Consider the following 18,241-nt stretch of genomic DNA (forward strand, 5'->3'; position numbering starts at 1 on the left):
CCCATCACGGGCCCCAAATAGGAAGCGACGGGTACAGGTTGTTTGGGTGGCGGGTTGAAGGGAGAGAGACATTGGGAATGGACTGTTGCAGGAAGGGGCTGCAGCAGAGTAGGCTGAGCCACCGACTACCACTACAACCGGTAGCGTTCCCATGGTTATAAATGTGAACTCTGAGAGTTTGTTATGCAATGTTTAAGTCATGTGCCTCCCCTGTGTGAGATGAGAAATTGTTACATTAAAAATGTTTTTTTCTTCTTTTCCAGTTAAACAAAAATAAACCTCTGGGTGTCCTGTAGCTTGGGGACGAGCTAGGTTTAACCAAGGGGGAATGTGATGCCCCTGAACTAGTCAGGGTGTCACAGAGTACTGCACCCTCTTTATCTCTTGGTGCAGAATATTGAGGCTGGGTGCCTGACCCAGTCTTGGAGGAGAGATGGCATCTCAAGCCTAATAACTGGTCCAGGACTGAAAGCACGGTGGGGTACAGGACCATAGGTCAGGGAGTAGCTTCAGGCAACCTGGCAATTAGCCTGTGGAGGATAGTGTCTTCACGTACTGTCCCCAAGAAGCTCAGAGAACGGGGGCACTAGCGCAACGAGGGGGATATGGCCTTCCAATCCATGCAGCCTGCAAAAATCCCAAGCATGGTCCCCTGAGAGCACAGCTCCACTACCAGCAAGGAGGGAGTGAGACACGGACAGCTTTAAGCCAACGGATGACCAGAACAGTCCAAAATTAGTGCACGGCTCCGGCTCTGGACCATCCGGCAGCTCTGCCTGGGTGAGTATGCAGCTCTTTCCCTGCTTCCAATCGGCACCACGCTCCCCTGCGCTCTCTCACCATCACGAGCCCTAGGGCCTCCCCTACCCGTGGAGGGAACGTCATCTGGCTGCCACACTCCATCTTCCCCGGGTACTCTCATCGGCAGCGGCGGTACTCCCCTTACAGCGAACCACGGGTGGCGTCATGAACTCTTATCTCCTGTAAATAGCCCCCTTTTGATTTGAAGTGGCTGTGAGCCCCCGGGTCCAGAGACCCTCGAGCCACAGCAACCCTCGGATCCGAGCTGTTAGACCGCTGCAGGGGCGGTACACCATCAGCTGTCTCCCCTTCAGTAAGCAGCTCTCTCCCCGTCAGTCAGCAGCTCCCTTCCCATCAATCAGCAGCTCTCTTCCCATCAGTTAGGAGCTCTCTCCCCGTCAGTCAGCAGCGCTCTCCTCATCAGTCATCAGCCTTGGCTTTAAAATGGGTTTCATTTCTCCAGGGGAAACAAGTTTAGGGTATGTTCACACTGCATCTTCTGGTGGTCAAAAATTTACATTTTTCAAGCAAAAGATGCTGCTTTTCTCTCTAAAGTTTTATATTACTGAAGCATGTTTTGGCGTCATTTCATCAGCTGTTTGTTGTGGTGTTATTTTCCAGATGATTTTGATGTCCATTAGTGATGAGCGAGCACTAAAATGGTTGCTCAGTACTTTAATAGAACAGGTCGGACGCTCAGACAAGCTCAACTCGAATAATGAGTATAATGGAAGTCAAGGAAAAAGTGATCATTTTTCCATAAGACCCTAACAGGAGGTCTGGTGGGGGCTGGAAAATTGGTCAAATGTTCGGAAACAGCGCCCAGATAGAATGGAAACAGCATGAGGAAGACTCCTGGATGCATCTCTGACCCCCAGTCAATTTTCTATTTCAGTCAGAAAAAAAACAAACAGTGCATTCGATTCATGAAATTTCCTAGCTTTTGCTAGTACTGCAAAAAACAGCTTTTAATTTGCATAAACCTCATGAGAAAATGCTCAGCGAGAATACAGCATCTGAACATAACGGTAATATGTTCATCGTATTTCCCCGTCGGCTATGACTACAGTAAATGACATAGTAGAGGAGGAAATAAAACTATACCCGCCAGTTGTCACTGGTAAGGGTAATTTTAATGTTTTACTACCTTATCTGGCCATATGGTGTGTGACATGGTCAGACACATCCTGTTTAATGTATGTAGGGGGGACTCTGAAACTCGCCAAGCCTATGTGGACAATGCAAGAACTGCCAAAAATGAGAAGGAAGGGAGACTCCCTGTATTAGACATAAAGGAGGGGCTCATACACATTCTGTTAAAGGGGTTATCTAAAATCATAAGTCTGCAGTCAATATATGTGACTGCAGACTTATGAATCCTCCAAGAGCACACACTGAGCTCTTCCAGATTTTGCCGGTGGTCATATGACCGCAATTATGAGATATGCATGTCCCCGGCTAGAACCCGACTAGTGGACGTGGCCTTGCTCAATACAAGTGTATGGAATGTGCGCATGAGTATACTTGTATTGTACAAGGCCACTCCCACTAGTCGGGGTCTGGCTGGAAACATGTATACCTCATGTGACCACTATTACAGGCTCAGAAATCGGCAAATTCTCGCAGCGCACAGTGTACGCTGGGAGGATTCATACGTCTGCAGTCACATAGAGTGCTAAAAACATTGATTTTTCCCTCTCGCTGCCGCCGCGGCCGCTGATAGTCCCGTCCTCCACATCATCTCCCCTGTGCGTGCACGCTGGGGACAGTGGTACTTCGGGGAACACGTGGAGGACGGGACTATCAGCGGCGGCAGCGAGAGGGGGATGGACATTGGCAGCTGAAAACATTGATTTTTCCCTCTCGCTGCCGCCGCCGCTGATAGTCCCGTCCTCCACATCATCTCCCCTGGGGACAGCGGTACTTCGGGGAACACATGGAGGACGGGACGGGACGGGACCACTTGCCTGACCTCACTTCCTGACAAATCACCTGCGTTTTTGGTACCAAAAACGCAGGTAAAAGGCAGGTAAAATGCACCACTTTTGATTAGCATGCATTTTTCCTTCGTTTTTGATGCCCTCATTGATTTCAATGGGTGACAAATGTTGACAAAAACGAAGGAAGAATGAACATGCTGCATTTTTTTTGTCACAAACTTTTGACAAAAAAACCGCTGACAAATAAACTGCAATGTGCGCATGACAAATCTGACTTCTCGTAGACTTTGCTGGGAAGTTAGATGTCAGAAAGTTCTGCTGACAAAACTGCAGCCAAAAAAGCAGCAAAAAAGCAGCAAAAAAAGCAGCGTGTGCATGTAGCCTAAGATAGCCAAATCTAAAAAAAAACCCCCTAAACTTCCAAAACTATTAAGCTTTGATATTTATGAGTCTTTTGGGTTGATTGAGAACATAGTTGTTGATCAATAATAAAAAAAATCTTTAAAATACAACTTGTCTAATAATTCTGCACACGGTGTATACGCCCCTAGTAACTTGTATGCTGGCCCCCAGTAGCTTATATGTCCCCCCCTGACGTGCGCTGTTTATTATGTTAATATTTTATTGTATTTTTTTTATCGCGTGGGGGGCCCCATTCAGACTTTTGGTATGGGGCCCCATGATTTCTATGTACGCCCCTGTCTTCAGTTATGGGTTCATTTGTATTGCCCATTGTTTTTTTTGTCAATATATACAGTGAAGGAAATAATTATTTGATCCCTTGTTGATTTTTTAAGTTTGCCCACTGACAAAGACAAGAACAGTTTATAATTCTATAACTTTAAGGGTAGGTTAATTTTAACAGTGAGAGATAGAATATCCAAAACAAAATAAAATCCAGAAAATCACATTGTATATATTATATAAATGTATTTGCATTTTGCAGAGAGAAATAAGTATTTGATCCCTCTGGCAAACAAGACTTAATACTTGATGGCAAAACGTTTGTTGGCAAGTACAGCAGTCAGACGTTTTTTGTAGTTGATGATGAGGATTGCGCACACATCAATAGGAATTCTGGTCCACTCCTCTTTGCAGATCATCTCTAAAACATTAAGATTTTGAGTTTGTCATTTGGCAACTCAGAGCTTCAGCTCCCTCCATAAGTTTTCTAGGAGATAAAGGTCTGGAGACTGGCTAGGTCACTCCATGACATTAATGTGCTTCATTTTGAGCCACTCCTTGCCTTGGCTGTATGTTTTGGGTCATTGTCATGCTTGAAGACCCAGCCACAACCCATTTTTTAATGTCCTGGTGGAGGGAAGGAGGTTCTTACTCAGGATTTTACAGTACATGGCTCCATCCATTGTCCCATTGATGCGGTGAAGTAGTCCTGTGCTCTTAGCAGAAAAACACCCCCAAAACATAATGTTTCCACCCTCATGCTTGACAGTGGGGATGGTGTTCTTTGGGTCATAGGCATCATGGCTCTTCCTCCAAACACAACAAGTTGAGTTAATGCCAAAGAGCTCATTTTTTGTCTCATCTGACCACAGCACCTTCTCCTAATCACTCTAAGAATCATCCAGGTCTTCATTGGCAAAGTTCAGTCGGGTCTCCACATGTGCCTTCTTGAGCAGTGGAACTTTGCGGGCACTGCAGGATTTTAATCAATTACGGATTAATGTTATTAATGGTTTTCTTGGTGACAGTGGTCTCAGCTGTCTTGAGATCATTAACAAGTTCCCCCCGTGTAGTTTTAGGCTGATCTCTCACCTTCCTCATATCCTGGATACCCCACGAGGTGAGATTTTGCATGGTGCACTAAATCAATGTTGATTGACACTCATTTTGTATTTCTTCCATTTTCTTACTATTGCACCAACAGTTGTCTCCGTCTCACCCAGCGTCTTACTTATGGTTTTGTAGCCCATTCCAGCCTGGTGCAGGTCTATGATCTTGTCCCTGACATCCTTAGAAAGCTCTTTGGTCTTTCCCATGTTGTAGAGGTCAGAGTCTGACTGAGTCTGTGAACAGGAGTCTACAGGTGACATTTAAGACTACTGTCTTTAATGCAGATAAAAAGTTGATTTGGAGCATCTAAGTGGTCTGTAGGAGCCAGAACTCTTAATGGTTGTAGGGTATCAAATACTTATTTCTCTCTGCAAAATGCAAATGCATTTATATAATTTATACAATGTGATTTTCTAGATTTTATTTTGGATATTCTATCTTTCAATGTTAAAATTAACCTACCCTTAAAATTATAGACTGTCCATGTCTTTCTCAGTGGGAAAACGTACAAAATCAGCAAGGGATCAAACAATTATTTCCTTCACTGTATGCCCTAAAAAATAAAAACATATGATATTAGACATTTCATCAGTTGACAAACCACTGGAGTATTATATGTAGTTAATACTCCAGTGGTTATATGTAGTTATGTGCACATCCTCTAATTAAATAATACATAGCTAAGGCCATTCAACAACTTACAAGAAGGAGTCCTCAACATCAGCTCTGTTAACACCGAAGCTGATATTTTAAGACATGCTAGATTTACATGTAGGAGGTGTCAATATTTTGTAATCTTGGTCTAACTACCTGATGAGATTAGTATCCAAATGTGAAAATGTTAATAAAAAATTGTTACTGGAAGAGATAAGGTTGAGTCCACTTAACTTGAATGAAGGATTCACATTCACGTCATTTTTTTAACTAGGATAATTCCCCCATCCCATCCTTTTTCTAATCATCTTCCCTTTCCATTGTTTGATATGATATACATAGAAATATGTTACAGGCGGGGGCCAGACCGCAGCCAAGGGGGGCTGCTCAGGTCCGGTGGCTTTGCTGTGGCTCGAGCGGGAGCCGGACCCGGGCTCAAGCAGCGGTCCGTCGCCCACAAGTGAAAGAGGGGGTTTTGTTTAGAAAGGGAGATTGTCTGTGACGCCACCCACGGTGTGTGGGGAAGTGGGACACCACCGCTGCCGTTGCGTGACACCCCGGGTGAGATGTGAGGGCAACTGGATGTTAACCCCTCCGTGGGTAGGGATGGTTGCCCCGGGGCCCAGTGTCTCTGTGCAGGTTATGGTGATGGCCAAGGCTTGTGCGCCGGATGGACCGGGGGATGTTGGGTTACTCACGAGTAAATGAATCACACGAGTCCTTTGGTAAAACAAGGTGCTGGTGGCCGGCCGCCGTGACCGGTTGTACTCTAGTCCCCCACCCGGGCTGGTGGTCGCCATCTCTTTCCTCTGCACTGGCTGTGTTTGTGTTTAGACTTCCCGGTATGGAACACGGGGGTCTGCTCCCGGCTTTTTGTGTGCCTGAGGAGCCGTGCCCGCTGACGCTGACTCATGGGATCTATGGGCCCTGGTGGTTGCCCTATCCCTATCAGTGGGTGGTTTTCTGCTTTTGGGACTTTGGTTGGGAAAGGACCTGTAATCCTGCCCTCAATCGGTTAATTAGCTAGGCCGCTGGTTTCGGTGCTGGCTTCAGGGTTCGAGTACCCCCTCTGTGCACGGTTTCCGGTCGGGTCCCCGGTGTAGGTACCGGCGGGCTCCAACCCTGTCCTGGTCCACCTCAGTTCTTCACGTCTCTTTCTGATGGAGACCACTGTCTGCCACCTAGCCAAGGCACCAGGGCTCCAATCCTGGTACCGTTCAACTTGAACTCTCTCCTCTGCTGGAGCTACACCTAGCTCCAGCCCACGCTCCTCTCAACTTGAACTACTGACTTCTCTTGTTTTTCCCACCCCGGGCTGTCTAGACCCCTAGGTGGGCGTTTCCTAACTGCCTGGTCCTGTCCCCTGGTGTGCCTGTCTTGCTCTGGGGGAGGTGACTAGGGTTTCAGGTCGGCTGTATGTGACCTAGGTGAGGGATGGTGTTATGCGGGGGCCTATTGTGTGGCTACCTGATTTTCCAAGGTGACACAAATACATAGTGTAGAAATCAATAATTCAAAATATATTGACCAAAGAATTATAAATATTTTATTTTTTTCTCATATTCTTGTATTTATAGGTGTGATACTTATGGTGAGAACAGTTTTTTAAATATATACACACTTAATTCCCCTATCACTATAAACGACACCACGCTTTCTACTCTGCTAGAAGCTCCCTGCCTCAGAGTAATCCTTGACTCACCATGTCCTTCAGACCACACAATCAAGTTCTTACCACCTCCTGTCACCACCAACTCAGAAATATCTCCAGAATTCCTTTCTTCCTCAATCTGCTAAAATGTTAATGAATGGCCATCATTTCCATCATTTCCCACCTCAACTGCTGAAATATCCTCTTCTGCGGCTTCCCAACAAACACTCTCACACCTCTCCAGTCCATCGTTAAATGTGTTGTCCACTGCTTGGACAACTTCTCAACCAATATATTTCCTCCCATTAAAATAACAATACTCACCTTCAGTACCAGCGCCGTTCTAGCTGTTTGAACACTCACTCTCTCGACCCTCACCAATGTTGGAATGTTGGAAGAGCTGCATTTATATAGCAGTGAAAAAAAATGATTAATAATAATAATATTTATTCACTTATACAGCTCCAACAATTCCATAGCACTTTGCATCAGCAACACTGTCCCCATTGTGGCTCACAATCTAAGGTCCCCATCAGTATGTCTTTGGAGGGAGGAAACCAGAGAACCCGGAGGAAACTTACATAAACTCATTGCAGATGTTGTCCTTGGTTGGATTTGAATGCAGGACTCCAGCGCTGCAAGACTGCAGTGCTAACCTCTGAGCTACCATGCTGCCCAAGTAAATGTATTGGTTTGCCCTCTGGTAAAACTGGGCTCACAGTTTGTATATTTTCCTCCTAAAATTGCCTAAATTGGCCATCAAGTGTAAGACCCCACTGATAAAATAAGAGGAATATGTTGTAAGCACTTTTGCATACTAAAGATTACATTTATCCTTAAGGTACTGTCACACATAACGAGATCGCTAGCGAGATCGCAGCTGAGTCACCGTTTTGGTGACGCAGTAGCGATCCGGTTAGCGATCTCGTTATGTGTGACACCAGCGATCAGGCCCCTGCTGTGAGATCGCTAGTCGTTGCTGAATGGTCCAGGTCATTTTCTTCAAAGGCGACGTCCTGCTGGGCAGGACACATCGCTGTGTTTGACACTGTGTGACAGGGTCACAGTGACTGCCGAGATCGTTATACAGGTCGCTACTGCGACCTGTATTGTTCCTGCATCGCTGGTAAGATCTGGCTGTGTGACATCTCACCTGCGACCTCCCAGCGACTTACCTGCGATCTCTATCAGGTCGCATCGTTTTCGGGATCGTTGGTAAGTCGTTGTGTGTGACTGGGCCTTTATTCTCAACAACTCATGTATTATAAGCACTTTTCATACTACACAATAAGGATATATGTAATGTTAACAACTCATAGCTTTGGTTTTAATTATTTTTACTTTTCTTATTACAGTATTCGATAGGATAAAATTTATATTTACTACATGGAAGGTGAACGATGAAGCTTTCCTACCCTGGCATTCTCCATCCTAAAATATTTTAACCTAAGAGGAAACAAAATGGAAAGTAGAGAGGCTCCAAGATGGGGCAGTTGGAGTAGTAGTTACTTTGCCGGAGCAACCTCAAGCTTTCTGTCTACTGTTTTAACATTTCCCATATATAAGACAATTTTTCGACAGCAACTTCACACATTGACTATCCGAGCTGCCACATGTCAGTTGACTAAAGAAGGTGGCAAACATCTTTATCGTGGACTGGCTCCCCCTCTCATGGCAAAAACAATTCAAGGGACATTACTTTTTGGAACCCAAGGAAGCCTTCAACAATTTTTCTCTGGGGGAGGTACACCAGGTGTAAAGTCTCGTGCATTTTCTGGGTGTTTAGCTGGGGCCATAGAAGCTGTTTTATTAGTACCATTTGAAAGAATTCAGAACATTCTGCAGGACAGTCGAAATAATGTACATTTTCCTAACACACGTTCAATTATGCAAGAATTCCAGTCCTACAATAAAAGACAATGGCTAACATGTGGAATGTACAGAGGATTCTCTATAATACTGGTCAGGAACATGGTAGGAAGTGCTATCTTCCTTTCCTGCAAAGAGCCTTTGCGAGATTTATTGCTTTATCCATCTCTACCTGACTGGGCACCTTCTCTTGGCTCTGGTGCACTCAATGGTGCCTTTACCTCGTTAGTCCTTTATCCATTAAGTGTTATAATAGCAAATATGCAAGCAGAAGTAGGAAAGAACCTACCTCATTTAAGGAAAGTAGCCTTAAGAGTATGGAATAAGTGTGGAGGAAGAGTCTCACTGCTGTACCGTGGAGCATCTCTCATTATCCTGCGATCTTGCATTACTTGGGGGGTTACAAATTCTATTCATGATACTTTGAGCAACAAACTTCTATAAAAAAAAAGGTCCTATGGCTCTAAGGACAGCACATTACTCATAGTAAAGAAACAATACAAACAAATATGTCATCTGGCTAGTGGGAGAGCTGAGAATCTATGCTGGACACAGGTTTGTTGTTTGACGAGTGGCCCAAGAACCCATTAATACTGTGAACCTGAGGTTTTGTGGAGAGTATTCCCCTACTGAGCCCAACAGACTCAATCAGTGTCTAGTGTATTCTTTATTTGCTCATAGTCAAATGGCAATTTGTTGTGCTGTTTTGTTAGTAAGAGTACAGATAATTTGCAGCCCTATCAAAGGATCTTATTTAATAACTGATAACTTCTGTAAAGCACTGCTGCATATGATGGCATTATACACTGCTCACAAAAGTTAGGGGTATTTGTCTTTAACGTGAGCTTTATGCAAAATGTAAAAAGTTCACGATATAGTGATATTTTATCATGAAAGCAGGGCATTTAAAAAGAAGCATGCAATGTTGAGTTCCTCATCTCAATTTATTAAAACAAAAGCCAACAACAGCGGTGGGTATACCCCCTCCCCCCCCCAAAAAAATGTAAATGTCTAAATAACTTGTCATGTGGCCTTTAGCATCAATTACAGCTAGACAACGACGTGTCCTCCTGTTCATAAGTAGAAGTAACCTCTGGTGCCTATGGATAAGTAAAGCTTTTTATGCAAGCAACAAAATCCGAAAAACAGACTCTTATAGAAATTGAAAAATGTATATTTTTTTAACCCCGTAACGACCGCAGGTAGTAATATTACATCATAAACCACCATAGTGTAATTCTCACCGACTGGTGCACATGCCAGCTGATTTGTACAGCTGACATGTGTGTTTCGTAGGTACGAGAAGATCCGCGTTCCACCCATGCCTGTTAACCCCTTAAATGGTGCTGTGAAAATGTCAGTGCCATTTAAATGCCGGACGTGGTAAATGTTTACTCACCCGGCTCCATCGGCGTCGCAGTGACGTGATCACTGTGAGCCAATGATTATCATGTTGATGACTCCTGTAGATAGCATGAGTCACTTCCTGTTTCACACAGGCGACTGCTGTCAGTGACAAGAGGTGAGAATTTCTGCTGTTCTCAGCTGTGTAGCTCTGATCAGCAGAAATGAATGAGCGATCAGACAGCTGATCCTTATAGTCCCCTAATGGGACTAGTAAAAAGTAAAAAAAAAAAAAAAAATTTTAAAAAATTAAAAAACAAAAAAACTTAAAAGTTCAAACCACCCCCCTTTCGCACCATTGATAATTAAAGGGATAAAAAATATACACATATTTGGTATCACCGCATTCAGAAATGCCCGATCTATCAATATATAAAATCAATTAATCTGATTGGAATTTTTCTGCCACTACGCCGTTTACCAAACACAAAAATTAAGTTTTTTGGTTGTCACAAATTTTGCGCAAAATGCAATAAAAAGCGATTAAAACAGAGCATCTGCGCAAAAATGGTACTTTTAAAAATGTCAGCTTGAGATGCAAAAAATAAGCCATCACTGAGCCATAGATCCCAAAAAATGAGAACACTATGGGTCGCGGAAAATTGCGCAAAAAATGCGTTGCTTTCTTTGGACTGATTTTTTTTCAACCCCTTAGATAAAAGTAAACCTATACATGATTGGTGTCTACGAACTCGTATGGAACTCAGGCATCACATCAGCACATCAGTTTTACCATATATTGAACACGGTGAATAAAATATATCAAAAACAATCATGCAATCACACTTTTTTGCAATTTTTTCGCACTTGGTATTTTTTTGCCGTTTTCCAATACACTATGTGGTAAAACGTATGTTTTCATTTAAAAGTACAACTTGTCTCGCAAAAAACAAGCCCTCATAAGGTAAGATTGACGGAAAAATTAAAAAGTTACGGCTGTCAGAAGAAGGGGAGCAAAAAAAAAAACACGGTAAATAGGCCGGCGGTGAAGAGGTTAAAAGTGACATACCATTAGAATCAAAGAGGAATAAAAAGTGATACTTTAATTGAAGGCAAATTATTGACACATGCACATATGCATAATCATCTTTGCTGTTAGTATGTTATACAAATAGGTCCATATTTTATCAGTGCTTATATGCAAATATGGGGTTGATCTGAAGAAAAATAGCATTTCGAACTTCAATCCTCCCAGTAGCGTTCAGGTTTCAGTCATGGGGCAGTGCTGGAGCGGCAACCGCGCCCCCACAGTGACTGACACCTGCTCATCATTAGAACTTGCTGTCAGGGGGCACAGTTACAGCCACAACTCTCGATACACAGAACGGTGACTGAAGCCGCAGCGGCACAGCCCCCGTGACTGAAATCCAAATGCTGCTGGAAGGATTGAAGTTAATTTCCTCCCAGCACCAGGGTTTGATGTGGAGGCGCCGGGCAGGTTCCAAACGCTATTAACTGCAGATTAACCCCATTTCTGCAAGTCAATAAGGTTGTTTTAACATGACAGGTTCCCTTTACAAGGATTCATTAAATAAATAAATAAATAGGGGGGCGTGACAGGATGTTGAGCTGAGCGGACGCGTGTGGCCCGTGCTCCCTGACCACCAAACTTTAAAGCGGCACAAAGCAAGGCAAAGTGACTGGAGGAGGCACAAAATACCAGCTAACTGAAGCGGTGGTACGGGGGAGCGGAGTGCAGCAGAGATGACGAGCGGGAGGAGGAGGGGGCAGGCGCCCAGCAGAGTCCTGGTCTTTGAAATGTCGAGCGGCCGGATCCAAGTTGGCGGCCGCAGCTCTCACCACTCGGCCGCCGGCAGCAGCAGCAGTGAAAGTAACAGTGTGTAGTAGCGCTCAGAGCTGCACACTGAATCATACCACCAGTCCATCACTCCTAATAAAGCTGCAGGCTCCCTGGTCACACAGAACTGCTCACCAGCGATGCAATCCCTGCTCCTCCCCCCTGCTGGAACTGATGGAAGCCTAGAGTTTGCAGAAACACAGTTATTAAATACAGCTCCTCACACTCTCCTAATAAAAGTGCCAACTCAGCCCCTATTACTGAAGACACAATCAGATTCCTGATGGGAGAACTGATGGGAGGCCTGAATCAAGCCATCCACAAGGATATAACCACAGCTTTCAATGCACTACATAAAGAAATCACACAGATTGGTGATAGAACCTCACACATAGAGGGGAAACTGGAGGAGTACACCACAGCGCACAATCAGCCGGTAGACGTGCATAATGAGGCGGACAAAGAAATGACAGCCTTAAAACTGAAGCTTGCGGATCTGGAAGACCGGTCCAGATGCAACAATTTCCGTTTCAGAGGGATTCCTGAGACTGTAGCTGCAGATGCATTGAAGGAGTTCCTAATGGACTTTTTCACAGCTCTAGTGCCGTCAGCCGAGTAGAGGGACCTGCTGATTTACAGGGCACAATGGATCCCTAAACCAAAGTCTGTTCCCAACGCTGCACCATGGGACGTGATCGCCAGGCTGCACTTCTGTCACTTCAAAGAAGCAGTGGCCAAAGCGGCAGCAGCCAAACAAGTGCTTCCAGAAAGATTCCGGAACATCCTGGTATTCACCGACCTGTCTGCGGCCACCCTGAACAGGAGGCGAGAGTTTTCATCCGCAACCAAGATCCTGCGAGAGAACAACATCATCTACAAATGGGGATATTCGGTTAAGCTCATTGTGACAAAAAATGGAGTCACACACGTCCTTCTGTCACCCAGAGAGGTCATGACCCTGCTCCAGGACTGGTCCCTGACATCTGTGGATGATGACACCAGCTCCCTGCTAAAGAATAGACCCCCAACACTGAACAAAGAATGAACATAACCATCATGCAAGTAACCCGTATCCTATGTTTCCTTATTTGTCTGTACAGGACACTTTGCTGGCACCCTTTGTTTTGTTGGCAGGTTGGAGGGACACGAGAATAATGTTTCTTTTTTCTATTCTCTCCCCCCATTAATACTGGATAGGGACGAATATCCAGTTAGTTCACGTAGAACTGGACTTTGAATTGTACAAGTTGTACCTGTTGTAGTTACTTTTCGTAACTTTAACCCCTTTGTTTCCCTTACTGTTATCCTGTATTTGGTGACATACTGACTATTATAATTGATGGTATTTCAGATTTCTAGTATTAATGTAAAAGGTCTGAACAGTCCCTTGAAAAGATCACTAGTATGTAAAGAGGCCCAGGCACTTAAAGCGGACATATTATGTGTCGAAGAAACTCACCTAAACTGCAAGGACACCCATAGATTACAACCCAAAAATTACCCCCACATCTATATCTCACACGCAGTGAAAAAGAAGAGAGGTGTAGCCATCACAATAAAAGACACCATAGCGTTTTAGCTTATTGATAGTGTTCTAGATGACGAGGGCAGATATGTGATACTGATATGTATTATTAATAATAAGGTGTACACAATCACATCACATATGCACCCAACTCAGGACAAATCACCTTTATTAGAGACCTCATGAACAAATTATCCAAAATAAAACAAGGATCCCTCCTAATCTGTGGAGATTTCAATATCGTCCCGATCCCCAATATAGACAAATCCTGGTGCTCAAATTAAAAGCCCCAATCCCATGCGCTGTCCCAGTGTCTCTGAGTCCTGTCAGAAGAACTGTACGACACGTGAAGGGTCCTTCACGCCTCTGAACGGGATTATACATATTATTTGCACCCACATAAAATTTACTCAAGAATTGACCTAATGGTGGTGGATAAATACTCCTGCAAAATATACAATCAGCCAAAATTGGAAACTTAACTTGGTCGGACCATGCTCCTGTATCATGCCAAATAAAAGAGACGTATAATAATCCAACATATTCCCCATGGAGAATTAATAACCACTTAATATCCTCAGATGTTGTCAAATCCCAACTAAAAGAACTGCTCCAGGAATACTTTGATATCAATAGCACCCCAGACATGTCCCCGACCACAGTGTGGTGCGTCCACAAGGCATACATAAGAGGACGGCTAATATAGATAGCAGCACAACACAAAAAAACTAAGAATGCGACAAACGAGGATCTTAATAAAAATATAGCATCCTTGGAAGACGTCCATAAACACAGCCCCTCACCCGCACTATATAAAAACCTACAAAAGTCAAGATACGAACTATACCAACTGCTTCAATACAAATACGAGCACAACCTGAGGAGAAGTAAAGCCAAATACTACTGGCAGGGAAATAAAGCGAGTAAAATATTACCCAATAAAATTAAAGCGAGACTGACAAAACAAAGGATAGCTCACATACAAGACAACCAAAAGAATAAAATATATAATCCCAAAAAAAATTCCGAATATTTTCGCAAAATATTATTCCTCACTCTATAACCTCAACACCGATAACCTCACCCAACAACCCAAAACTGAACTAATCAACATCTTCCTGAATAGTATATCCCTACCACAAATCCCTGAGGACTAATTGACGGCAATAAACCAACCCATAAGCCAAATAGAAATCCAACAAGTCATCCAAACAACTAAAAATAACATCCCCAGGACCGGACACGGTATACCTAATGAATATCTCAAGACATTCTATCCAATACTATCCCCACACCTATTACTAGTCTTCCAAAATTTATTTGAAACAGGCAAAATACAAGATGAAATGTTACAAGCGACTATAGTACCCCTCCCCAAACCAGGTAAAACACCCGACCAATCACATAACTTCAGGCCAATATCCCTACTAAATACTGACCTCAAACTATACTCCAAAATCTTGGCAACAAGAATCTCCGATGTAGTCCCCTCATTGGTGCACAAGGACCAGGTTGGATTTATCAAATCCAGACAGACATTGGATGGTACTAGACAGATGATTGACCTCATCCATGTGGCGGGGAGGGGACGCCTTCTCTGCTCCTATCACTGGATGCGGAGAAGGCGTTCGATTGGCGCTACCTATTTGAGGTCCTAACCAGATTCGGATTCACTGGCAGCATTTTTAAAGCAATTACTCTACTATACTCCCACCCATCAGCGTCAGTCTTTGCCTCTAGAATGATGTCGGACAAGTTTCCTGTTACGAACGGGACGAGACAAGGGTGTCCACTATCACCTCTCATATTCGCTTTGGCGATTGAGCCTCTAGCAGAAAAAAATCAGATGTCACCCAATGATATCAGGGATTCAGGTGGATATAACCGAACACAAAATACGTCTGTTTGCGGACGACATCATTCTAGCGATAACAAACCCCACAGAGTCCTTACCGGCAGTAATGCAAATAATTGACTCGTTCTCTAATATATATTATAAATTGAATACGTCTAAATGCCAAGTATTATACCTAACCCCATCCACAATGTACCCAAAGAACTTTGAGAATAAATACCCTTTCAAATAAGAAAACGATAGTATTGAGTATGTAGATAACTGGCTAACAATCTCAGCAGATAAAATGTTATCTTTGAATTATGAGTCCCTGAGGAGGAAAATCCAAGCTGACATGCTACGCATGAAGAAACACGAACTATCATGGCTGGGCAGGATAGCATTAGTGAAAATATTTATTCTCCCGCAGATATTGTATTTGTTCCACAATTTCCCTATCACATTCCCAATGAAAATACTAAAAGAGATTCAAGCGATCCTTTTAAAGTACATTTGGCAGGAGAAAAAAATCCAAAGTCCAGGCGGACACGCTCTACACACCTATGAGTAAGGGAGATCTCGGATGCCCCTCAGTGGTCCGCTACTATAGAGCCGCACTATTCGAACAATTACGATTCATGTGGAACAACAATGGTGACTGGCATTGTATAACAATTGAAAAGCATCTGATGGGAACCGCTAATGTCTCAGCTTTCTTCCATGCACAACATACCTTAGTCACCAATAGCAACCTAAATACATCCCCAACAATAGATGCGGCCCTGGAGCTATGGAGGGTGATGACTATTAAACTAGGCCTTATACAAACCACACTTCTCAAGGCCCCCATAGAGTCACTGGAGCATTGTATACTTGACCTCAAACTTAAAAATTGGAAAATATCCAAAATCACATCAACTGGGAATTTTTATGACGGGGAGGAATTAATTACTTTCTCTTCATTGCGAGATAAATACAATGTGCCCCAAAGGGACTTCTACAAATATCTGCAAATCCTACATTTCCTAAATGAAAGGAAGGAGCGGATGTCTGCACCGCCATCTAAACTATACTCAATGCTATTGAACCCTACATCACAGATTGAACCGCTGTCCACAAGCTATGATTGCATGCTAGAGAATACATTGCCCTCTCTAACCACATACCTTCAAAAATGGGAAAAAGACCTAAACTGTACATTCACACCGGATCAATGGCGAGCATCCTTCTCAATTCTTGGAAAACAATCTAAATGTGCTAACCACATAGAAAATGCAAGGGAATTATTATAGAGGTGGTATCTCACCCCCTATAGAATATCTAAAATGTTCCATAAGTCTCCAGACGTGCTGGAGATGTGGAGACCCCAGCGCAGATATGTTACACATATGGTGGAATTGTAGTAATATTAGACATCTGTGGGAAGCAATAAATCATTCAATATCAAAGATTTATAATACACCAATAATCCTATCCACACAGCAGGCGCTGCTCGCCATTGATCTGGACTCATTCCCCTATGAGATCCGTACAGTGTTTGTACATATTATTGTGGCAACAAGAATCAAAATTGCACGTTTTTGGAAAAACCCACAATGCCCTACACTGTCCAAAGTCATCTCACTGATTAATAAGAACTGTCTATCAGAAAAAATAATTGCTTCATCTAATAATAATATATCGCAATTTCATAAAAAAAATGAACAATTACGGTACTTGTTTTCCCATTTAAATACTCTTATTAAATAACTTTGTAGATTTATATATAGAGAATGTGATTGAAAAATTAATGTAAGGTCACCATTTCCCCTCCCCCCCTCCCTAACCCCCTTAATAATGTGTTGACTGTTAAGAACTTATGGTCAATATGATGTAATATTTGACACATTTTGTTAATAAAAATTCTATGGTTTAAAAAAATAAATAGAAATAAAATAAATAAATAAATAAATAAATAAATAATGAAGTTGTGTGTTGCAATCTTTTGACATGTGTGATTTATATTTTTTTTCATTCGATTGCGCTGAGTGAGGACTTGCTTTTTGAGTGACGAGCGGTTCTTCTTATTGGTACCACTTTGGGGCACATTATTTTGATTTTCAGCTCATAACTTCTGTCGCTGTCATGACGAAGTTCCTGAGTGCCAGCATTCACAGATCATAAGCATTTCTGCTGTTCAGAGGGACGTTGAAGCACCGCTCTGAACAGCAGAAATGATCAGACAGTGCGGCTTCAAGTCCCCTAAAAGTGGTAGTGAAAAAATATCGAAACCCAAGAGACATATTTGGTATCACCGCGTCTAGAAATGCCCGATCTCTCAAAATATAAAATAATTTAATCTGACTGGTACACAGCATAGTGAGAACAAAAAAATCCAAAAGACAAAATTACGTTTTTTTTGGTCGCTGGAACATTGCATTAAAATGCAATAATGGGGATCAAAATATCCCATCTACCCAAAATTGATATAAATAAAAACGCCAGCTCAAGACACCAAGAATAAGTCGTCACTGAGTCCCAGATTCTGAAATATGAGACGCTATGGGTCTCGGAAAATGGTGACAGATCCGCTACCCTTTTTTTGGACAAACGTCTGAACTTTTTTTTTCACCCCTTAGATAAAAGTAAAACTATACATGATTGGTATCTATGAACTCGTACTGACCTGGGAAATTAGACTGACATGTCAGATTTACCATATAATGAACGTGGTGGATAAAGAAAATTAAAAAAAAGAAAACATTCTGAAATTAAACTTTTGTCACTATTTCTCCACATTTGGAATTTTTTCCTGTTGTCCAGTACACTATATAGTAAGATTAATGGTTTAATTCAATAGTACAACTCATCATGCAAAAAACAAGCCCTCATATGGCAATATTGATGGAAAAATAAAAAAGTTATGGCTCATGGAAGAAGGGAATCTGTCAGCAGGGTTTTGCTACCCCATTGTAGAGCATAAAAAAACAAA

The 18,241-nt window shown here is 42.8% G+C and overlaps 1 protein-coding gene across 1 annotated transcript in view; it reads left to right on the forward strand.

Annotated features, from left to right (window-relative positions):
* SLC25A53 (solute carrier family 25 member 53) overlaps nt 1-17,168 on the forward strand; it is a 62,540-nt gene extending 45,372 nt beyond the window's left edge. The window contains exon 2 of the mRNA XM_075324022.1: nt 8,196-17,168. Coding sequence (XP_075180137.1) covers nt 8,302-9,153 — 852 coding nt within the window. The 5' untranslated portion in view covers nt 8,196-8,301 and the 3' untranslated portion in view covers nt 9,154-17,168. The remainder of the gene's footprint in view (nt 1-8,195) is intronic.
* The last annotated feature ends 1,073 nt before the right edge of the window (nt 17,169-18,241 follow it).

Source organism: Anomaloglossus baeobatrachus, chromosome 9 (assembly GCF_048569485.1).
Source record: "Anomaloglossus baeobatrachus isolate aAnoBae1 chromosome 9, aAnoBae1.hap1, whole genome shotgun sequence".
Lineage (NCBI taxonomy): Eukaryota > Metazoa > Chordata > Amphibia > Anura > Aromobatidae > Anomaloglossus > Anomaloglossus baeobatrachus.